This window comes from Odontesthes bonariensis, chromosome 3, assembly GCF_027942865.1.
Source record: "Odontesthes bonariensis isolate fOdoBon6 chromosome 3, fOdoBon6.hap1, whole genome shotgun sequence".
Classification (NCBI taxonomy): Eukaryota; Metazoa; Chordata; class Actinopteri; order Atheriniformes; family Atherinopsidae; genus Odontesthes; species Odontesthes bonariensis.
In genome coordinates, this window is record NC_134508.1 from 26,764,408 (window position 1) to 26,789,510 (window position 25,103).

The 25,103-nt window shown below is 42.3% G+C and overlaps 1 protein-coding gene across 2 annotated transcripts in view; it reads right to left on the bottom strand.

Moving 5' to 3' along the window:
* Positions 1-25,103, bottom strand: part of trim62.1 (tripartite motif containing 62, tandem duplicate 1) — a 33,187-nt gene continuing 8,084 nt past the window's right edge. The window contains exons 3-6 of one of the 2 annotated variants that reach the window (XM_075461331.1): positions 13,285-13,380; positions 8,698-8,954; positions 7,110-7,225; positions 2-4,099 (exon numbers count right to left, since the gene is read on the bottom strand). In XM_075461331.1, coding sequence (XP_075317446.1) covers positions 3,549-4,099; positions 7,110-7,225; positions 8,698-8,954; positions 13,285-13,380 — 1,020 coding nt within the window. In that variant the 3' untranslated portion in view covers positions 2-3,548. Of the gene's footprint in view, positions 4,100-7,109; positions 7,226-8,697; positions 8,955-13,284; positions 13,381-25,103 lie in introns of both variants that reach the window. The other variant, XM_075461332.1, reaches the window with a different exon arrangement.

Here is a 25,103-nt window from a genome sequence, read left to right on the forward strand (position 1 = left end):
TTTTAATCAGTTGTGCCCCCCACACTGAAAAAGAGGCGTTCATCGAACACAACTTACATTAAATTACACTTGTTTTTAATCACCGTTTCCACAATTATTAATTTGCTCTTGGCAGACTGTTGACAGAAATTTTTATTGCCTGGCGTTGAGGTTCACATATTTATACATTACATTATGGTCATTTTGCAGACGCTTTTATCCAAAGCGACTTACAATAAGATGCCATACTTATAGATTCATTGTATCCACCCTGAGGCATGCAATCGGAATGCGTATCCTTAGCAGATTTAATCGACTCCGCTGAAAACCGCTGCCCTACAGCACACGCATTATCAATACACATCCAAATGTACGACAAAGTAAAGGACACTGTCGGACTTTTGCAGTCATTTATTGTACATCGAAACATTTCTCACAAACCTCCAGCAGCAAAAGTACACTAGAGTGTTCACACAATGATGGGTGCACAGTGGCCATCATCACAAGACACAATCATCATTACAGTCATTAAAAGTGTCATAGTTCTGATCATCATAATCATTTTACCATCAGCTTTACCACCATCACCAGTACCCCAACACCACCTCACATTAATCTTCCTCCTGATATTCAAACGGTCTTATTGAGGCAGAACACACTGAGGAAACTTTCCTCAAGCCTGCGTGAAGCAGCAGCTGCCAGACATCGACTTTGCACGAATTTCATATGAATCCAAGAGAAAACGACTGGATGCATTTGTTTAATACATCAAGCCGAACCAGGTGTTACTACATTATTCAGATAACTTCTGAGTAACTCACAGGTCCCTGCAGATCCGTGCAAGTTAAAACAGACATCAAGAATTGCTTGCAGATGTTTGAAATTTGACTCCAGTTTGCATCCTACTGCACATACAAGAATCATTTCCTTTGAAAGCAAGGGCACTGCCCCAATCTTCTTTTATAAATGGACGACACAGACAGCACACACACATACACACACACACACAAATGCAAAGAAGGGCTAAGTGGCTAAGAAGGGTTCTTATAATTGTTTGTTCATTTTGTGGATTTCCCAGAGAGCTCTACCTGAGCTCAAAGAATTGTGCAATTAACACTTTTTGGCCAATGAATGGGTATGCCTGAAGCACGAGATGGGCTTCATCATCCACAGCCAAAGCTGGATTTAATATCGCAACTGAGCTAGGCTCGGCAAACAGACCCACCCAACCACAGTCACGCATGCATGCGCACATATACACACACTAACGTACATCTTTCAGTACGTTGGACTGGGCTGAGGGATGAGAGGCTCTTACAGCAGATTTTGCAGAACGTGTGTGGGACTAATGGTAAACAAGAGCACTTGAGGCATGTGGGGCGGAGACAGAAACACGACTGAGCCTAAGAGGAATTATCCGTGATTTCATCATTACGCAACACAGCAGCAGTTGGCAACGCAGGCAACTGCTGCTGTGGTACACAGCTTCACCCATCCATCACTAATCGAGTTCATTTCATATCATACCCTAAAACATTCAGCTCGATTCTTTTTAACAGGTGACTAAAGCAACAGCTGAGGTTGGCAGCATTTTTAAGTAACAAATGATCTTTTATAATCAGAAATGTCTCACATCTGCTTTGACAGCATGATTTAATGCTCATTTGAGATTCTGATAAAATGATCGAAGATGAGGGAAAATAAAGTGAAAGTGAACAAAATCTACACGTGTAGTGTAAGCCTTTCTTCTGAGAGCAGAAACTTAAACTCAAGCCAGCATGATAAAACACACGCTCCTTTTTACCTTTCATACTTTATAAACCAACCCTTGAGTGCTTACTCCCCCGATAGCAGCATTTTTTCTGCAAACCTCCCCCTCTAAAACAGACCAAGCACTGAGCTCTGGATAAGGATGGACAGCATACAGTACGCACTACTTATTTCATTCATTTACAGTTTCAGATGAAATGTATTAAAGTACACAGACACAAAAAACAACTAGAGCTTTCCACACGACGATAAAGACTGCACAGAAACGTGTAAATGTGACCAGCGAGAGAAACTAAGATCACGGTCTCAGAAAAGAGTAAAAAGGTTCATCCTTTTGGGCTCTTCAAAGCCAGAATTCAAATATTAAATAATAATAATAATAATAATAATAATAATAATAATAATAATAATGGAAAGAAACTAAAACAAAAGATGCCAGCAGAATTGACATTATTAGAGTGCCAACTCCAAACCAAAACGAGTGCCGCCAATCACATTCCACAAAGAAAGCCAAGCCAACTGTACAGCACAGCAAAGACAACCGATTGTTTCTCACTGTCCACTTGTATGGACAGAAAGAGGGGACGTCGACAGTTACTTTAAAAGAGAGGTTTTCCCCCCTAAAGTGGTTCCAGTGCTGGTTCGGAGCCAGTGCGTAACCAAAAACCAGTACTTAGTGTTTTGACAGCCAAAGCTCCGGCTACGGCCCTGAAAAACGAGTGCAACAATAGCACGACCTCGCTGCCGGTTGAGAGCAAAGAACCGCCCGCATACGCCAGGGTCTGCGGACGGGGTAACAGAGACCAACCAGAACAACTAAAACGTTGCGAAAGCCATGTTTAAAAATCCAGAGCCAGCGTAGCATTTCGTCAGCTTAATTCAAGAAGGAATTCAAAGGTAATATTGAGTAATTTATAAGCAGAGTTTGCAACTACATTTATAAAAAATTTTATTTCTTAAAATTTTTTAATTTCCTTAGCTTCGCCTTTATTTTCGCCACTTTACTGCGCCTTCACAAATGCTGGCTGGGGTTTGGAAAAGTCAGTCAGGTGGCAAAGAGGGTTCACAAACACAGGACTTGTGATATTAAGACATCAGGTTGCAGTGAAAATGAGAAACTGAGTGGTGAAGATAAACTATATCCCTGCATTGTGGTGCTCAGCAGAAATTCAGAATACACAAGAGGAAGGTTCAGAAATATATCGGAGGAGACGTTTAAAGTGATGAAATGAGGTTGCTCTCCGACTGTGGAAAATTCAAACCAATCCTTAACTGGTTCTATATAGGACTGGCTCCAACACCAGCACTGAAACCCACACTGGAACCAGCACTGAACCCACACTGGAACCAGCACTAAAACCCACACTGGAACCAGCACTGAACCCACACTGGAACCAGCACTAAAACCCACACTGGAACCAGCACTGAACCCACACTGGAACCAGCACTAAAACCCACACTGGAACCAGCACTAAAACCCACACTGGAACCAGCACTAAAACCCACACTGGAACCAGCACTAAACCCACACTGGAACCTCTGTGGGGCTGCCAGTGCCCCCAGGTTTTCTGTCATCTTTTTTTAATCAAAGAGGCAGAATAAGGCTCAAGTGCAGGTCATCATTTAGAGGAGAAAAACGCACAAAGTTTGAGAGCAACATCAAGCACAAATCTTAACACCAATTTGAAGGAAACAAACATTTCAACCACCCCATTACACATTTTTAAATACACATGTTCAGTGAATTCACCCATGATAGATTCTATTAGGATAACTGTGACCACAGAAGGGCGCCGCTCTTAAAGACGGACCGTGTTGATACGCAGAGGCTGCACATTCTTGCCATTAGCGTGACTCTGGCCGGGACTGAAGTAGGGGAAGACCTTGGTGGGGAATTTCTCCCGGTAGGTGTAGAGCCAGGACATGTCTTCTGCGTTATAGAAGATCAGGAGGCCTTTAGGGTAGTCCAGGAACACCCCCACCTTCTCTAGCTTGCTCTTGACGTTGAGGCGGGTCCAGGGCTCGGTGCAGGCGCTGTACTGGTTCCCATCGTGCATAACGATGCAGCAAAAGCCACGGCTCGGCTGGATCTGGATGCTGCCTTTGCGACTGACTGTCTCGTGGGCCACACCGATCATCCACTGCGTCTTCTCCGACACCATCACTTCCCAGTAATGAACGCCCGATGTGAAGCCCTCTGCGCCCAGAACCGACACCTCCACGTCAAAACGCCGAGGGGAGTCCTGCAGAGGTTGCGGATGGAGATTCCCGTAGGCCACGATGGTGCAGTCGTCCGAGAGGATCAGTCTTTGGTGGGCTGTGATGGGGTCGAGGGTCAACGCTGCCGGCACTGAGGATGAGAAGGAGACAAAGGAAGAGGCAGTTTGAGCACAGAGAGTCAGCGTTTACGTCAGACTGCTGGTCTGGATGAGCAGGTCTGCCATGGATACAATATACTGTAAAGCATGAGAAAAATAAAAACAAAACAAACATGGATATGTTATGACTCAGCTAAGCGCAGCAGTGTCACTCCCAGCACCTCGTCCGTCTTTGTCACGCTCTTGCTGTGTGAATAGTTTTATGCTGAGTAAATCATTTCACAAGAGAGGCGTCGATGTCTGAAACGCTCCCACTGATCTCATCTGACATCTGATTAAAAGGACATGATCTGATCAGAGCTTGAGTATATATAGTTTGTCTTTTTTTCCTGGATTTTGATGAAACTTGAAGAAATCCACAAACTATTTATGTTCACAAGTCAAATCCTGTATTTTTTTAGTGCCTCGGGAGCTGTACTGCTGAGGGACCAAATTGCCTAGAAACCACTGGAGGTAAATAGAAAAATATAGTTTTATATTTTGGGTGAACCAACCATTTAAGATGGGGACATTACAGCCTATACACAACACTGCTGTCAGAGTTGGAAGAGGCAATCAGAGCCATGCGCTGTGGTAAAGAACGACCGAAGGCTCTTTCCTCGGTGGCACACCCAAGTGCTGAGCCACTCTTTCTAAAGAAAGATCAAACAGTGAATACATCGCATGTGACTGCATGCGCCGTCATGTGTTTTTCTTAATCTGTTTTTATCTTCATGCATAACTAAGAGCCTTCAAAGTCAAGTACTCTCCTGAGTCCTTGAGGGTAGCTCAGTTTCAGCAACAGTGAAACCACACCAGGAGTGCAAACACACAGAGAAGGGAGGAGCGGCTTCAACTCGCAGGTTCCAGGTCTGTAGGAAGCCAGGTCTCTGGGCATCGATGTGATTTCAGGGAGGATTTGAAGCAATGCCTGCTACAAGCTTTCCGTTTTGGGAAAGCAGATCAGGTGGAACAATAGACGCTTGTTCCCTTTGCCCTTTTACACGGAGCTGATTCAATAAAGAGAGTAAAGCATTTATCTGGCTCCTCTATTCATATCAGCTGGGATAGATGGAGGTGAAATGTCTGGCAGTCTGCCCATCGAAAGGACAACACCTTCTCCAGTCAATGACTCCAGTGTTTGTTACAATCGGGTCATTAAAATTTCATACCTTGAGTGCCTATGTGTGTCATAAAGAAACACCCAGGGATGCACACATCAGAGCAGATCACAAGTTTCTCGTTTGACATGAGGGAGGTAAAAGTAAATAAAAAGCAGCACAGTGTCTGGTAGTGAATCCCGTTAACCCATCAGTGACAGCGATGGTTTAGAGATGATGGGAGGAATGTCTTTGGGTTTGGGTCTCTGGCAACTGCTGCTGATGGATTGTAACCAATTGTTCCATTTGGCAGACAGTCAAGGGGAGCCGAGGAACTGCCCGCCCTCCTCTCAGCCATCAGCGGACTAAAATAGGAGAATTGATTGAGGGAGTAAAAAGAAATGGATGAATAAAATAAAAAACGTTATTTCAAATAATCTCTCGTGAATGAGCGATGACTACTGGATGTAAAGTTTCTCTGAGGACCAAACGGCATCCCAACCTTCCAAGTCTGAATCAATTATTTCTAATCCAAGAGGAGAAAGAACATTGCAGCAATAGGAACAACACAGGGTTATTTATTTCCACGCTCTTTGTTGGAGAGCCTAACATTAGGTTACCAAAGAAGGTAATTGCCTTTTCCTTATTCAACAATGTGAAAGACATTGATTTAACTTAAGAACTTGATGAGGTGCCTGCCGTCAGTGGATATCTACAAACCCCTTGTTGAAATAACAATGAGAACAAGATGGATGATGTCAGGTTTTTCTTCCCTCTTTTAAACAGTATTTGTGAAAGTACAACCCACGCAGGTGAAACCAATCAGAGATCATTTCAGGGAAGGGAATAGGAATCAAAACCTCACAAACACCTGGTTACATAAGTGTACCAACTCCTTGACGGTTACTTTGTTGAAGCACGTCTTGATTTTAATCAAAGCACTCAGTTTTAAAAGGGTAGTTTTTTTTTTTAAGCCTGGCACATCCTGACATTACAGTTTTATCCCACTAAAACTATCCTGAGTCAAACTGAAAGAGCTCTTCTCCATCTCTGCTCAGATAACTCGTCAGCTTTTAAATTGGATTCTGGTCTGGGCTCAGGCCGAGTCACTCCAGGGTGCGCTGATCTTTTGGCTCGGATATGTTCGGATGATTGTTGTGCAGAGAGGCGAAATCCCTTTTTTCATCTCCAGCTTCCAAGCAGACTGTTTAGCTCTCAACACTGACTGCCACTTGGGGCCATGTGCATGATTTTCTCCACCCTCACCGAATCCCTGATTTCAGGTGCAGCACTAATGGAAAGCAGCCCCAGAATGTGCTGCTATCATCCCAATGTCCAACAACAGGTATAACGTGGGATGGTTTTTTTTCGTGTCAAAAAGGTTTCCGAGAGACTGAAAGCGCCGTTCAGAAAAAGTTTGACATGCTTTAATGTCCGTCTTTGTATTTCTGTGCTATGAGGAATTTTCGTAAAGAGAAAACAGGAGATTATTGTCTAATGTTGAGAAAAACTTGCATAGTACAAAGTCCTGCAGCCCCTTTACTTTTGCCACAAGCCTTTTGGTACCGACATCACCAAAAGGATAACCGATACATTGTGGTTTTACCATCTTGGCAGAAACAAGGCAGCTTGCTTAAAGCCGCTTTCGTTTCAGATTAATTGAACAAATGTGGTGGAACACGTTAATCAGAGCAGCAGACATTTTGCTACTATTATTCCCGATGAGCTGAGCCAAATTACTTCTAGTTCTGGCCTCATATTTAAGGGGAAGGGCACATAAATGGTTTCGATCCATCATCTCACTCTGAGCAAGAAATAACTATTCATTCTAGACATCTCCTAGATGCTTCTGGTTTGATTTCACGCAGTTGTTGTAGTTATTGCCATGTGTGTGCTCACATACCTGGTGAAATGTCCTGGAAGAGAGATTTCCATATAGTGTACTGTAAGGGCCCCATGTACTTGGAGGTCGGGAAGTCCTCGTATGTCAGATTAGTCTCATGTATCTTCCCTTTAATCCTGGGTGAGAAAAACAGGTCAATAACAGTCCAAAGCGAGCAGTTTCTTTTTTTTTTACTGAATAACAATGCATCTTGTTCAGACGCGGACGTCGATTTCATGAAATGAATCTGGTCTGTGCATTCGAAATGTGCCATTATTGCCACCAAACAGCTGACAAACTGCCGTTTAAATCTTAAGCCACATGGTGGGATGCGTCAGTGAGAGCGGGCCGAGGCGGCCTCGGGTCCAAGCCCATTACAATATTCAATGTGAATCTTGACAAATCAATCAGTGCACGTGATCCCCCGTTCAGGCAGGACAGTGAGTGGGCTGCTGACTGCAATGAACACCTCATGCAGCATTATTTATTTTATTTTATTGTAATTCATTTTTTCCTTGTCCACTCCGGATAAAGTAGGAAAGATGTTGGCGGAGGCCATCGACCTTCAGCTGTTACGTCTAGCTAACGACCACTTTGTAGAAACTCACTCCAAAGAATTGAATTGAAAATGCTCTTGTTGGTTATTTCTACTTCTGTCACGCTGATTTAACGCTCTGAATGGCCGTTTGAAAATTAGTTTAATGGATTTTCTTGCAAAAATAAGTCAGAATGATGGCGGTGGAGAGAGCACCAGTTTGTCTCGTCCACATTTAGCCTGAAAAATAAATAAAAACAGCCGATTGTCGATCATAAGATCAGCCGAAAGTGTTTTATCGTCACTGCTTCAGAAATGATTGAAGTAATTCCAACTGCCCATTATAATGCGCTTCACCCTTTTAAAATATTGCATTTTTCACATTTTCTACTCAATTCTTAAACTTTGACAGAAAACTGTAGGAGGTTAAGCGTAGGAGGCAAACCTGAGAGAACATAATATTATTCTGCTCGTCTACCAAACTTTTCCCTTCACGCAACAACAAGGATCACTGAAGTATTTAATAAATAATGTTATTCAAGTTGATTCTTGAGCATGTTTGGTCACTTCTCGCCTAAATGCCGCCACATTTAGATTAAATATTCTTTACAAAACCTTTGTGATGAAATAACATGGCCCAATTCCTCTCGAAATAAACAAAAAACAAAAAATAACTTATTAGAGGCCACTCCTCATTTTGATTAAATCATTTTGGAAAACAATTTAGAGACAGTTTTAAATACCTACTACCAAAACCCAACCTCATCAATCTGCGTCAAGATATTAAATTAAAGGTGTTCAATTAAATCTTCCTCAGGGCCCCTCCCTGATTAAACATTACAGCTGGTTTATTTCAGGCTCAAAGCTCCATCTGTCCAGGGATTAGCTGATGTTGTTGCTCAAATCTGTACTTTCTCCCAAATGTCAGAAGCCTTTGCACATTCTGAACACTGATTTAGCATTTAGTCTGAGGTATTAAAACAGTTTTAATGTAATTTATTCTCAGCAAACTCAACCCTTCTTTAAAGGACACTTATGCAACATTCTGAACCAAGCTCTGGGCAGACGACACACCTCTCAGATGTGACTGCTACACCCTCCAGGAAGTCGTGACGGCCTGTCTCGTTGAGGCGCTCCTGCAGGATCTGGATCCCCTCCTTCACATCGCGCAGCTGCTGGCTGTAACGCTGGATCTTGTGCTCGATGTCGGTCAGCTTGCGGGCCGTGTCCATCTCCAGCTCTTCCAGCATGCTCTTCTGACGCTCTCGCAGGAAGCGATGAAGGCGTTCAAACGCATCCCCGATGGTCGCACGCAGGCTCTTGGCTGAGGACTGAAAAAAAGGACGCAAAAGACGACCTGGTTAAGAATAACGTGAACTTCTCCCATTCGGCCAGTTTATAAGTGCCATTACAGGATTGCGATGCGGACTTATTGATTGTAGTTAAATGGGTTCGTTGAGTGTTTCAGTCACATTAACTTAATTCCAATTAAACAAGGGTCAATAATTCAAGAGCTTTATCAGTACTCTAAACTGTTGTTATATTACATTAACAGCCATCTATTGATTCAGTGTGTACATGTATTGATTTAAAGGCACCATAGAAAAACACAGGATATTTGACACTAATGCGTTAATAAGAAGAAATAATACACAAATAGAAATGCCTCCCACTATATCAAATAAAACGGAATGAAAGAAAGAGAACTAAAATAACAAATAAAAATAAAACAACCAGAAAGGGGGGTTTAAAAAAAAAAAAAAAAAAAAAAAAAAGGAAGGAAGGAAGGAAAAGCTGAAACCAATGAAAAGGGAACTGAGCAGTTGAGAAAGAGATGTAATGCAACTAAAGAGGAAAACAGAAAAGCTGGACATCAAAGAGAATCAATCATCCGAGTGTTAGCAGTCTGAGTGAGAGAACAAGGTGGGATGTGAAAAGTGCGTAATAGCTGTGCAGAGGGGCAGGAGGCTTTCGGTTTGAAGCTTCTGAGTGTGTCATTTGGATATTTTATTTATGCGAAAAAAATAAAATGACAGAAAAAAAGTTGTGCATTTGTTCACAGATTCAAAAGGCATCCAAACGCCATCAAAGAGCAATTCGGAATGAGACAACATGAATGACGTCAGAATCACAGCGACGCAAAAGAGGATTCGAGATGAAACTTGTTTTATGTGCAAGTTCAGTGAATATTTTGTCGCTTGGGAATTTCAAACACTCCTCTGAACTTTATTTAAAAAAAGGAGATGAATTTAGGAGCTGTGATCCTCGCTTTCATTCGTCTTGCCAAAAAATTCAATCAATCCCCTCCAAACGGCAGGCCTGTTCCTGCTGTTCATCACAGGCGAGACGGGTGTTCTCAATTGGCCTGTGGGAACCTGTTATGACGACCATTTCTCAGCAAGCACGAACGCTCCGACATTAAGGTGGCCTGCAACACAGCCCTCCTGCCTAGTTAAGAGTTGAAAACTGATGGTGCGGAATAGGAGGAGGACTGCAGCAGACCAGCTATCAGTCACACTGACATGTTTGCCGTTTTGGCCCAGCAGGCTGTGAAGGCGCTGAGCGGGTGTCTGCAGCCCCTGGAGACAGCAGGCTGGCCACCTTTCATGGGAGCATGTCATTATCAAACGAATCCCTGGTGGGCATTTGAAGACAGGAGGTCCCTCGTCGGGACGCTTGAGCTAAAAACTCAGACTGGAGATGGCAAGGCGGCCGCATTCAATCCCAAAAGGAACTGAGCTCATCCTTAGTACAACAAGGACCATCATAAAAGGAACTCTGCTGATTTTACACATCAAAGTTCATTAACAGATTTTTTGAAAGAACTACCTCACACATGTGTTCTACGTAGCTGAACGCTAACAAATCGGGGAATTTAACAAAGCAAAGAGAAAACAGTTGGACATTTCATTGTCGAGTACCTAAATGCATCAAAGATCAATGCAGTCACAGCGTGGCCTTCTTCCAGGAAGAGCACTCTGCGCAAATGGATGGAAAACTAATGAGATCAGCTCATTTCCAATAAGCCCAGAGGCGTACATCTTGCAGTTAGAGTGAGTCAATGAAATGGACGGGCCCGTCTCCCTCTGCCAGAGCAGAGGTCGAACGTGAAGGAGAGTGATGCAGCAACATCAGGAAATGGGTCCAAAACCAATACACATCTGTCACCAAAGAGAAAAATAAAGAGGGCTGCAATATCTTCAGCCAGCCGCACCAGGCTTCTGTGCATCTACCAAAGAAAGTAAAGATGCGAGTGTCTGCGCTCGAGTGTGGGTGAGAGGAGTTGAAAGACTGACGTAATGAGCAAATGCTCACGGTTCACCGATTAAAACAAGGTGTCAAGATTAAAGAGCCACTCAATAAACCAATTTCATGTGTCAGAACTGAACTGATGATGCAAAACAGTTTGGAAGGATGATAGAAAATCAGAGACAATAAACAGACCTGCCCTTTCTTTCAGCTCATTGATGAATTTCTCTATGTAAAGCTTGTTCAGAGTGTTTTACTGACCTCATTTGGGTGATTAAAATGCAGGCGAGTATTTCTAGCTTCATAAATATCAGTATAGTCGGCCCTGGCATTTGCCGTCTCATAATTAATAATTAGCTAAAGCAAAATGGATCTTTTCCCCATTAATGTCTTCCTTCTGATTAACCTTTCCGTCTATAAAATGCCAAGAAAAAAAGAATAATGACAGACAAACTTTCCTCAAGCTTAAATGTCTAAAAGGCATTTGATTTCTCATCAAATGAACTTAATAGAAAACGATATTTTCATTTGATCAATTGTTCAAGTTATCTTTTCCTAAGACAAAGTAGTTTTGGTTTTTAAAGCTTGAGGTCAAAAGAAACTAAAGTGAATGCTTTGCTTCAAAACCTGTGATGTGATGAGACTGCTGAATTATAGAGATAAACTGTCATCATTTTTCAGGCTGACCAGGCATCATAGCTCAAAGTAAAGCTGTGAAAAAAAAACAAAAAAAAAAAAACACTCCAACTTGTTCAGGTTATAAATACTGACGTGCATAAACATCCTCTGCATGTCGGACATGTAACTAGCTCATTACAGTGCCGTCATCACTCCAATTCTTCTTCAAAGTAAGCCAGAATATGCAGAATAATTGTCAGTGGATATCGTCTTGCATGCTTATTTATCATTGCCAGTAACTTAGTTCACAGCTGTGAAGTGACAAGAATATTTTTTTCATTTAAGTGGCATTTCAGATCTGAGCTGTTTGGTTCGATGAGAAGAAGTAGTTCTGTTTGCCCGGTGTCTGCGCTGTTGATGGCTACCTTCAGTGGACATACCCGCTACCATCTCAGAGCAATGCTCGTTTTTCCACAATTCACAGCCCGTTCAAATTCAGAAAGGTAACAACAGATACTAAAAGTACAAACCTAGAACATATGCACAGATTTACACAGACTTGAGATATTTGCTGATTTTCTCACACCAACAAATCAACTTGGGCCTCCTCCTGGTCTTTTTTTATGACTTCTGATGGTGTCTTTTGCACCAAAAGTTACAACAATTAAGGGGGGGGGAAAGCTGCTTAAATCCTTTCTTACTGCCGTTAGTCGTGTACTACAGTCAGTACAGAGCAGAAGTAGAGTTGCATTCTGTAACTACTTCCATACTACTGCTACAGTAACTAAGTCCATCAGCCTAAATAACACAGTGATATTCATTTTGACAGAAAGCAGAAGGTAGAGCTGCCAGCTGTGTTGCAGAAAGGTAAAATTGATCCATTTTCTTTCTTAGTCTGCCATTTGTTGCCGTCAGTTTCAGAGCCTCCATGTGATGCGTTTCTGTGAAGAAAATGTGGGAAGGGCTCACTCTTGTAGCTCAGAGGCAGCACCCTCATTGAAAATCAGTGCGTCGGTGTTGTGTTACCATCAAAGCTGATCTGAGCCGATGAAAGACGGCGACTGCAGCAATGTCCTTTGACGTGGGGCTGAACGTTCAATAAACGCTGTGGGGTTGCACTTAAAGCAGGATGTTAGAGAGTGTCACTAAGTCTTTTTGAGCTTTATATAGAGGAATTATGACTCGGATCCTGCAGCTCTATAGAAAACATTTAGAATACCATTTTTATATACAAAAAAAAAAAAAAAAAAAAAAAAAAAAGATACATGGGAGCACAGGTATTTTTGTTTAAAACTAAAAAACTGATCATTAAAATAACAGCAGTTCTTTTTTGTCTTCTACTTAATAAGCCTTTTAAATGTTTTGGGCGCTGTATAGCTCAGCTGGGTGAGCAGCTGTCTCATGTACAGTGGTTGTAGTTGCTCATTGCAGCAGGCCAGGTTTAGAGTCTCGGCCTGGGGCCCTGTTGGATGTCTTCCCCCACCCTCTCTGCCGCCTTTCATGTCTACCTACTGTTTAAAGGCCCCTGGTGCCCCAAAAAAAACCTTTCGAAATAAATTTGAAAAAGAGATATATATATTTTAAACGTTTCAACTATACAGCAGATTGTTATGTTGAGGCTTAACAATTGTTTCTCATGAACAAAATAGCACTTCGGACTCTATATATATTTTGACTGCTGAAGGACTATATGGATAATGACAACGATCTGTGGTTGCAGCTCCGGGGAAAATGGCTGCTGCTGGTTCAGCTCTGTGTGAGAGCTGACGTTTTATATGAGAAGTGTTACAGTACCTTGGTCTCAGTGAGTTGTCTCTGCAGGAGCTGCAGTGCCTCAGTGTGTCCCCTCTCACTGTCCTGCAGGGTGGCCAGCTGCTCCTTCATCTCCCTCTGCAGCACAAGCAAGAAGCCACACATCAGTGACTGGTGACTGGACTCAAATATGACACCGAAGAGGAGCTGAATTCAGTTCTAAAATTGATCTGGAGGTCTTTCTTTCCATTAAAAACTGGACTGGAGAGTGTAGGTGACCTGGGTTCAAATCCCCTGCATGAAAGGTATTACCTCCAGTAGGGGTCCTTAGGCAAGACCCCTTTACCCTACCTGCTTACCTATAAGTCGCTTTGGATAAAAGCATCTGCCAGAAAAGCATTTCCTCCCCAACTCTAACTCCTACTTTGTTTTATCTAAAATTGTATTATTTGTGTAACAGCTCGGTTTGATTGGGTATGAGACAGCAAAGATTTAGGCCTTGGCTGCAAAACAAACACACCAGAAGGAGAGAAAGATATCAAAAGAGATTAAAATTAAATCTCTGGAGATCTCTGCTGTCAGAGAAAACTGGGTTTCATCCCCAGTCAGAAATATGGCAGCAGAACTTGCACTGATCACCACCCTCCAGGTCTCTCTGAGGCAGGAGGGAGGCAGTACATGAAATCACTGGGATGGCTGCTGTCACAGATGGTGCAGGGTCTTGTCCAAAGTCCCATGTGACGGACACCAGTGTTCTTATTTTTCATCTTTAGGCTTTTAAGACAAAAGGTGTTCATACATTCTGTATCTGTAAAAATCCCTTAAAAACTCTGACCTTACTTATGAACTGAGATGGAAGGCAGTCCAAAAACACTCCCAAAAATTCCTTATGCTTCATAAGAGTATAACTAGAGGCCCATTCCTGCTCTAAACAGAAAATAAGCAATCACTCCCATCTGTGTGCGGTAAGTATTAAGCTCTGTTACCACAATGAATAATAAAAAAAATAAATAAATAAAAAATAAAAATCAGACCCCACTTTTCTCAAACTGATGCGATTTCTATTTTAAAGCCAATCCAGACCTATATCAGTAATGTAAAAGTGTCAAAAAACGTTTATTTTCCACCATAAACCTTATTTATTAGAATATAAAACATATAATGTATGTGGGCAAATAAAGGCTTATCTAAGGGAATAATTAGATGCAAGTCTCATACTTTAAACCCCTTGTTAAATCTTTCTGCTGTCTAATGTATTTGCTCAAGAAGCCTTTGTGTCACATTAAGCATCACCTGTGAAAAAAAACCCAAAATAAATAAATAAATATTAATTTGCCATGCAATCTTCAAGGGGAGTGCAGTTAAGGTACCGGTGGAATTAGATGCAGAGGAAAAACCTGCCGCTGATCATTAGTTGCAAAATGCAGAGCAAATGAGGAGTTTTGGGAATGAAGCACAGTTCTTCTCAAGGACAGAAAAAGAAAACAAATATTGGTGCAGAGGGGGAGCGTGACTCTCCATGTTAATGACAGGAGTGCGGCAGGCTCAGCGGGCACGCCGCCTCATCGCTGCACATTTGTCTGCAGTATGTCAAAGGTCGCTCCCACACAATGAGATAGACGGAGAGCGACGGAGAAAACATGCTCCTTCAGTCCTCCGCTCCTCACAGAGCGAATGACTGGTCAGGGAAGGGCAACGTTAACTGTTGCTGCCGTCACACCATTAGATGCCTGGATCCACAATTGCTCACACAAACCTTGCAGTGTCGATCCTGGGAGTTTAGCATCATTCTCTGCATTACAGCCTAGACGTACGTCCCGGGCTTCTGCAACTGAACAGCAGTTGTCACGAAAATCCTATTCACCATGGAAGATGTGTACCTAAAGTGCATTTAAGCAGGTAAATATCCAACACTGGTGGAATCACTGTCATACACTGCCCTAAAACTCCTCCATAATTACATAATCCTCTAAAATCTTCCTGGAAGCATCCTTCACGTAGGGCAAACGGATAGCCACAGCTTTAGTGTCCATTACAACACACGGATAACAACCTGGACCTTAAAAATGGATATGTGGTGCCAACAGAAAAAGTGATGACAAGAAAACCTTTATCATTTGACAACACGAAAACACGAAAGAAATGCAGGTGAGCGAATGCTGGTATAAGCAGAACCTCTGACAGCAAAGTCTGTGTGGTGGTGGTGTTTTTATGTTGTGTGTAGATGCCTCTCCCTCCTGTCATTCCAATTTGACCAACACAACTCTGACATGACATTTCCCGAGGACGTCAAACTGCGGGAAATGGGGGTCACGGCTGAAGGATTATAAATCTAAAACTCATTTCATCCTGCTGTCAATTCCTTCGTCTTCTTGCTCTCCTGCCATGTCAGCTTCTCTTAGGTAGATACACAAGTTAATAGAAAGAAAAAAAACATGGACAAAATAAGAATCTTTTGGTACATGTTACATTAAAAACTGCAGGAGACTTAGAAAAATCCTCAGTCGTTACAGCTATGAGCGTGATCGCATTCAGCAGTGTGTTCAGAATTGTAGGTTTTATTGACAGTCTCATTAAAGAGGCAAATAAAACTAAATGTAGTGTCCCAGCATGAATAATAAAAGCTCTCAGGATGGAGAACATCCTCTCTTTCTCTCTCTCACACACAGATACGATTTCTTCACTCACATGCACCAACCGAGAAAAAAAAACAAGAGGAAAATCTTGCAATTCATCTTCAAAATGTGGAGCTACCGTGGCTTCTAATTACAGAGGGATCTTTTTCATCTCATTAGGTAATGAGTGCAAGCCAAGGCAGAGGCCACAATAACTCAACATTCTGCGAGTGACTTATAAGGACAGTATGGTGTAACCTTCACCGAGATGAGGATGTAATTCTGCCAGGTAGGGGGCAGGGTGGGTAAAAAGGACAGCAGCCTTTGTGGACCTGTTGTAATTCACCATGAACCCAATTTAAAGTGATCAGAACAGAAATTCACAGTGGTAACAATACACTTGTGTTCAAGGGAATTGATACTCAAAATTCTTGTGTATTATGTTGCAGTGTACACTTCATGATTATAAGACCGAATACAATATGAGGTGCAGACAATAACACTTCATCTTTGCCGCATGAGACAAAAAGAACACAAGAAATTAGTCAAATATAAGAGGAAAAGCTGCCAACTCATGGCATAAAACTCAGCTATAAGTGCCCATCGCACAATGAATTAGAAATAGAAAGACACAAAATTGCAAAGAAAGGAAAAACTGACCAATTTCCTTCGACTAGATAAAGAGTTGCCTGCGACCGTGGTTTTTAATTGGGATACAACAGCCAGTGAAAACAAACAGCGCTCAGTGTCGCTCGTCTTATCAACAGGGTGCCTTGATGATGACATGATAACAAGTGACTGGTTCATGCATGTTCCTGTCAGCACAGTTCAAGGATCCTTCAACGCCAAACTGAGTGCAGCCTGAAGACACCGACACAGGCTGCAGTCAAGCATCGATCGGCTACAGATAAACAGCTACTTCTGATGTCACAACCACAGAAACACTCACTGCGACATAAGCTGTGTGTTCTGATGCAGGATTTAAAAAAACAAAACAAAAACAAACAAACAAACAAAAAAAAAACAGTTTTGTCATTGCTGACGCACCGAGAGCTGGCCTGTGGAGCAGACCAACGGCCTGTGGGAATACAGAAAACTGTGTGCGCACCGTCACTATGATTAACTGTGGGCCAAAGGATTTGAAGCCAGACAAAGAGAGGTTTCGCTCGTCTGGTGAGGTAGCTTCTCCGCATTTTAAAAAACCCACAACGACTTGCGAGAAAAAGCAGGACCGCTAAAATGCTGTGTCAGGCTGCAAACTCCGCGTTCTGTGTATTCAAAGTGAGCTCAAGTTGTGCCTTATATTCCACAGCCTTGCTTCCTCGAGCATCAGCAGAGCCTCCAGTCTCTCTGGGGGGACTATTGTGTCCCTTCAGCCTAAGCTCAGCCAACTGAGCTGCCTGAACAAGCCTGGCTCAGAGGACTGGAAGACAGAGACGCACTAGTCAGCTCAAACATCTGTCCAGTACAGCGCGCTGTTCTATTTAACTTTGAATTCTGGACAGAGAAAACTGGAGAGAGTGGACATTTGGTGGATTCTGGAGAAATATGCGCTTTAAAAAAGAAAAAAAGGCTTGTTAAAAAGATGTGGGCGTATCTGTGACTGTGCTATAGCACCTGAAGTTTTGGACACACCGGCACGATTTAATTTGCAACCCCTGTGTGCACTGACACCATCTGCAGTGGAAAGCCAAGCAGAGTAGAGTCGACCAATTCAATGGAGAAATGGCTATAGGTAAGTTAAGCATCCCCATTGGGTTCTTCTGTCACAGCTTTTGTGTGAGAGTTGCGCCCCTGCAGCCTCCGAGAAAGAAGGATCCAAAACATTTCAGAAGAGGAACAAGCAATGAGAAAACTCCAACACTGGTTTGGATGGCCAGTCCTGTCATTTAGTCACAGTTCTTTGAAGAGCAGCGCCCTGTAGCCATCCAGCTAGAAATACACCATGTTATAAAGGATACAAAATGTTCTACAAATCCATCGTAAACTATTTTTGACCAAACCCCTTTATAGAAACCCACAGAATACCAGTCTCAAATTTTTATAGTTGTCTGATATGTTATTAATAAATATACAAAACAGCCATTAACTAATCAAATATACACCAATTGGCATAAGTAAGCGATGGATAATGGTTGTAAAATAAAGTCTTAAATGTATTTTCCAGAACGACACATTGCGTATGCAAAAGAATCAAAATATGTACAAAAAGGTCAAGATTAGAGGACCTGTTCACATCTGCTGGGATCTTGAGCTGGATCACAAATGACCCTCTCATCTACAACTGTAACATCATCTGTAGCATTTGGGAAAAGCAGCGAGTTTAGTGGAAGTGCTAATGCCGGCGGCCTTCACCAGTCCTCTGAATATAGGGCACGTCATGTAAATGATGAATGCTCAGAGGCTGCTGTTCCACTTCCTGCAGCGTGAAAGAGCACACCGTGCGCAAATGTATCACCGCAAACATGAACAGCTAAGGAGAAACAACAAGTCAGTCCTACTATATTTATCCTTTAAGTGAAAAAGATTCATGATATCTGAAATGCTGGCAAAGGCCCACAGAGTCTGCACGGTAAGCCGAGGCAGGTGCGCGGCAGCAAAGTAGGTGCATGTCTGAGGGGTTTAACAAAGAAGAAGATCTTAGAGCCATCAATGTTAAGTTTGATTATCTACACAGAGCACGACATGCCATTTAAGAGTAACAACAAGAGGACCGTCGTTGGCACTAGAGTGGAAACCTGAGAGGCGTTGACCGATAAGAGGGAGTCTGCTGTTTGTATAAAGTCACTCACTCAAAGCCTCCCCCCCTTCAGCCTCCTACAACTCGTCTCGTCCTGCCCGCCGAGCAGGAATACCTTCCACGCAGGCATTCAAATAAGTCCAAGATGTTCCCATTTTTCACACCTAAAGTAGAAAAATTTGACAGGCAAGCAGCTAGTTTAAATTCTTATAAGCTTTAATATGAAAAATTCAGAATCGTTTTCACAGCAGTAACCAGTTTTAACCCCCCTCTGCTAAGAGCCATCAATCCACCCTGTCAAGATGCCCATCGTGGAGGAGAAGGCTATACATCATCTCTACAGGGAAATGATGAAGAAATAGAAAAAAATATATAAAAAACTACATCCTTTAGGCTACAGAGATAACATCGACTGTAAATCAAACCAAGCTTGTCACAACAGTCGCCGAGTTCTACAATCATTTGAGAGCTAGATAAACAAGTTCTATTTGATTGCGAAGAGTTTCTCAGTTTTTACTATTTACACGTTTTTTGAGCCAAGTAAATGAAAAAGAAAACTGAAATTCCATGTCCTGCTTCAAAGATAAGATCCCATTCACATTTAAACTGGTATTTGTAATTGAAACTAACCCAGGTATGAAAAAAATGGAGACATATTAAAGAAGAGGAAAGAGTTGGAGACTTATTGACATGAACAGAACCATACTTTGGATGATCTCTGGAAGGCTCAGTTTCTTCCAAGAGCCCAAAGACGAGCAGGTTTGGACCGAATGCTGCCCCCAAATTGTCCAAGGACGTGGATGCGAGTATTAATGATCGGGTGTCTCCATGTATCCGAATGGCCACTCGTCCAGCCATCGAGCCATCACTGGGCCACAAACAACACGTCTGAGAAATGTCTTTTCCATGAGCAATATTATCTCTTCCCCCCTGCAGAGCCACTTCACGCTTCTTAAGCTGCCTTTGAGGGGGCGGTCTGATAAATATGTGGAACAATCTAAATTGTAGAATGCTTTTATTTGTGTTGCGTCGTTGTTGGTCCTTTAGCATTGCTCTGCTGTTGAAAAGACAGAAGTCCAAGGGGACACAGATCTGCTTTGTGATGAGTGGAACTAAGTGTTAAGGTAAGGGTTGTCCAGTTGTCACTGAATGTCACCTCTGCTTCTTTTATGATTTCTGGGCGCTTTGTTCGTTTGGTTGTCAGCCCCTCCTGGCTCTAGCCGGCTTGCGCCAACTTTCACCTCCGAAGCCTCTGCGTTGTTATCTTTTTGGAGAGCTGCATGTATATCTGTGAGAAAAAAAAAAAAAAAAAAAAAAAAAAGTCGGCTGCCGAGCCTGAGAGCAATGCAGACCAACGCCTCCATGAAACAATAAAACGACTCAGAGTAAACCCTTCCTGAAAATGACTCTTTATATCCAGCAACTTTTCAACCAGCAGTGTCATCCTTTAGAAAAAGCTTCTTAGGATTAGTCATACTTCAAACAGTCAGAGAGTAGTTAATAAAACCATGCAGTGCTTGTTGAGGCCACAAATCACCGTGTGTAAAAACTTGATGTGGTTGCATGACAGTCCGTGCCAAATGGCAGGATAACAAACGGATCCGTTTGCCTCTACTTCATCTTCGCGGCAGCTGGAGGCTGCTCTGCTGTATCTGGTGTGTACGCCCTGTGCAGGCAACAACTCCCCAACAGCTCTATCTGACCAAATAAAGCTTTCCATTTCGCTCCGTTCCCCGACGTCAAATAAATATTTGCGATGTGTGCCTCTTCTGTCAAGTCAGACCATGAAATAAGACTTTCTACAGACTGCGGTAGTGCAGTTTATAACTACAGCCCCAGTCATGTCTGAAAGTTAGTAAATCCACTGATGATTTCTAACCAACTCTCTACAGAACTCTGCACTTATCTTATTAAAACATCAACTTTAACCATGTTAGACCATTTTTCCAAATATTTATTGACCAGCACTTCGGCGAATGACAATTTTTATTAAAATAAGGCCAGACTGGACAGAAAAATTCCAACCTTTTTCATTTAACCTTCGAAAAAAAGACCTCGAATGAAGACTCGGACTGATTAAAACCTTTTAAAAGGCTTACTTTAAGTAGGTAAAGAGGAAAACCGGCAACATTCACAATGATGCTTCCAAGCCAAGCTGGTTTATTTTGAAAAATGCCATCGGTGTGAAAAACTTTTGCCCACACTTGCAAAGAAAATCCCCGTCTGCATGTTAACAGTTAGGAAGCAGCAAAGCAGCAGAATAATTTCTTCCTCTTCCTGTCTCAGGCAGCAAACAAGAGGTGGAACACACAGAGCCAAGTTATTCACCATTTAGACTCTTCCAGCTCTCAGCAATCGTCTGCACCGTTTCTCTGGAGCTGTGGTTTGATAACGAGGCAGAGATTTGGAGCAAATCTATAAGAGTCCTTCAAGACAGCACCCACATGATGCAATTGCCTAGCTTGACATTCAAAACCCAGTTGTCTTCAGTTTCTGTGCCACGCGACCTTCCAACTGATCACTTTTACAAGTAATTTACTCAAATCTTAGCGTTTGAGCTCTGGATTTTGGATGCAATTGTGAATAAAGAACAAAATAAAAGGGAAAAGGTTTATTGGATTAGGATATTCTTGCTCAAATTTTCCTGATTTAAACTGTAACCCTTTCCACAGCCCTCTGAACTCAACTCTGCTCACTTCTTTCCCCATGGTAGTTATTGCACGTCACTGTGGATAACAGCGTGCACTAAATACCTACAATGCAAACAGCTGCTGGAGCAGGAAACTGCTGTTAATGTGCAGACTGGATGAATGGGGAACCAGGGTGAGGACAGACGACACAGCTGGCTGCTTCTAAAGATGAGAAGACTGAACCCAACTGCATGCATTATCGCAAATATATGCACAATTTAATTCACAGCTGTATCCCCAGTTTGAATAGGCTATTCATCTAATCACAAGTTAAAGTCGCTGAATGTGGTTTAAATTATCACAGTATACAAGCCAACCCAAGCCAACTTTAGAAATTTCACTGGATCTTTTTTAGTCAACAAAAAAATAACCAAAAACTGTTACAATCCTGATCATTACACAAATGTATAGTCATCCCACAACTACAACTAGACTGATCATGTAAGAGCTGCAGAACTGCGTCACAAGGCAGTGACGATAGCCGCGGGTTTGTGGGTAAACAGAAGTACTGCTCGACCATCTCATTATGACAGTACAGGTAAACATTTACAGGATCTGTTACTCTTCTCCCCAGCGACCAGCAAGTTCAGGGAGGGGTTCCGATCTGCGGCTCAGTGACTGGGAGCTTCAACTGAGGACTATCAACAGCAAGTCTAATTAAATCATCTTCAGAAAATCACAGACATAGGGCATTACAAGAGATTACAGCCCCGTCCTGCCCAGCCCAGACCCCCTGAGAACAATGGGACTGTAATCTGTCTTAATTCCCAAGCTAATCAACCCGGGGCTCAAAGTCTCATGGCTGTATCGAGAGGCAAAAGCAGCTCATAGCCACAAAAATATCAAACTGAGAGACAAAATTCAAAGCAGATGTATGAATAATTAGGACTCTTCCACAATCACTGACCACTCGTGGATTTAAAAAAATAAATAAATTAAAATTCTCTCTGCCAAAAGCCATCCTTTTCAAACTATCATTTCATATTCAGCATTCAGAGCCCATTGTACCTCCTAATGGTATATGCATCTTTCAGAGCAGACTTTCATATCTAATGTATTCTTCATAGGAGGGTCGCTGGTGTGGCGGCTGCTCTCCGTCCTGATCTGCCTCACACCAAGGAGACCTTAGCGGTCAGCATAAGCCTCACTTTAAGCCACGAAACTTAAAAGACAGCACTTCTTTCATTCACCAAGATGATCAGTAAATCTCCTCTCTTCACTGATCCCTCCTCTCACTTCTGGCCTGCTGGACCAGCTCCGGCACAAACAGCACTGCTGGGATGTGAACGCTTTAACTCACTGAAGGGCACATGTACGACCATTGACATTATGCAACAGGCATAATGCACCGAATTACAATCACTCTTCAGCAATTGACTTTACATTGTGCCATTTGCGCAACTTTGTCAAGCACAGTAGCATCTGTAAGAAAGATGCAGGCTGTTCGTTGGCATTTGTGCCCTGACAGCAGACATGCCGTCAACATCAAGACACGCGGCCCTAACAGGGCTCCAGACTAACTTTTTACACTGGTTGCACTTAGGTGCACCAGCACAAAAGTTAGGTGCACCCAAATTTTCAAACGCATTGCATTTAACACCGCAGTTTTACAGGTTCACTTTATTTTAAAATCGCTGTCCTTATATGTCTATTAACTAGCAATCTGGTCCAAATAAAGTTCTTTATTTGAAGCACAATTCTACAACTTACTGAACTTGACTTACTGAAAAAGTGTTGGTGCTTAAAGTGCTTCACTGGCCTGAAATTTAAACTTAAAACATCTCAAGATAAATTAAATAAAAAGAAAATCTAAATTAAAATTGCCAGTGTTTCAAGGGCTTCAAACTTATGGACTATCCTCCATTGCAGTCACATGCCCCTCGGATGGCCAACTCCTGTAGTTGGGTTAAATATATATATCAGTATATTCACCGGTCTTCCTCTCCTCAAGATACGGCCGTACACACTGACGCATTCCTGAACGATCAGGAATGCCATGTACTCACTGTTAGCAGTTAGCACAGACGTCTTCTTTTTTTTTTTTTTTTTTCATGCATCTCAGATGACTCCTATAAATTGTGCGCACGCGACATCATTGCTGTACGTCGGGTTTATGTTCAAGCCATTTTTCTTCTGAAGAATTATTTCGGACTTGGAACTTAGTGAAGGGAACTTTTGCAATATGGTAGGTAACGTTAAACTTGATTATCATCTCTGTTTGCTGCTGCCTGCCGCTGAAAGGCAGCGGGGGGAGAGGACACTGAGCAGGTAATGTGTTTCATAGATGCGTTGTGCTTTTTCTGCGTTTCAATTCGAAATCTATTAGAACCAGTCACAAATGCACTGTTGCCACACTTTACAGTAAATGCAGTGCATTATATTATCGGCTTTACTGCATCTTAGCCAGGTAAACTGGTCAAGCCACTCTCTTAGAAATGTATACACTTTACCCCTTTTAATTTCAGTTGGTTCTGGCTCGGAGTCAATCGTATGTGGCTCATTATCTGATGCTAGCTCTGGATGCTAGCTCTGGACCTGGGCTTGACATAACGTGGGAGGTTGATGGCTCCGTGTCAGAGCATCACAGCCCTTTTACATACAGCCGTTTCGCTTCCTATTCGCCCCATTATACAAAATTTGGCTGCAGTTCAGTTGATTTTGTCTGGGGACGCTGGCAAGCGAGTGCAGAATGAGATTGCCATAGGGCTGGCGCTAATAACTCAAAAAATGTCCCCGCTAGCAGCTGAAACCTGAAAATATTACTGCGATTTCTGACAGAGGGATGTGGATTTATATCAAAAGTACAATAACCTGGGAGTTATATCTTTCTGTTTTCTTACAGGTCTGGCATTTGCGAGTCAGTCTCCGCTAGCATCTAGCTAACGGCATCTGAAGAACGCACGGCCATCTGCCTAATTGAGTGGTATGAAAAAGTTTGGGCACCCTTTTAGAAAATCATTTAATTGGTTTATCTCTCGTTGAGCTTTTGAAGCAGCAATTTCATTTCAACATATGTTAAACCAAAGGGAAAGACAAACATTGCAGTTGTGAAATCGTTTTAATAGGTGTAATTCTCTCAGATTACTTATCTACCTTGTATAGACAGCCCGATTCAAATCTATTCATACATTTTCAATGATTGTAAGATTTCAAGATTGGTATGGCCATTTCAAGACATTGTACTTGTACTTTTGCATCAACTCCTGGTTGAATTTTGATCAAATGCAATGCAATCACTGTCCTGCTAGAAGCTCCAAACTCGGCACAGCTTAAACTTTGTGACTGACTAACATTCTCTCGAAAAATCTGCTGATTTTTTTGAAAAAATTAGCAAAGCCCACAACTTTAATATGCTTTATAGTATCTATTCTAGCCACGCAGACCCATCACAGGATACACGAGCTGAAATCTGTAACTATTTCAGCTAACACCTCTCTGCTAGCTCAGCGCTAGGACTGACCATGCCGTAAAGTGATGCCACATCCGTGACGTCACTCGTGATGCAATACTGACAATAAATGTGTATTTTAAAAAAAATCTAGTGAGTCTTAAAAAAAAAAAAAAAAAAAAAAAAAAAAATCAAACCAGGTGCCGTTTGAAAGGATCATTTATCCTGCCTTTAGGAAAATTAAAATGAAAAAATTCTATCCAAAGCAATGGCTGCATCTAAGGTGGATCTCATAGTACCACATTCATTCTGACTGCTCTGCACTGCTTCGTTGGCGCCGCCCTAGAGTGCAGTACCACCCGGAAAAAGCCGCCAGCTTTCTCTCTCCTCATACATAGAAACTCTCTGAGAGCATGGGTTGTGGTTAT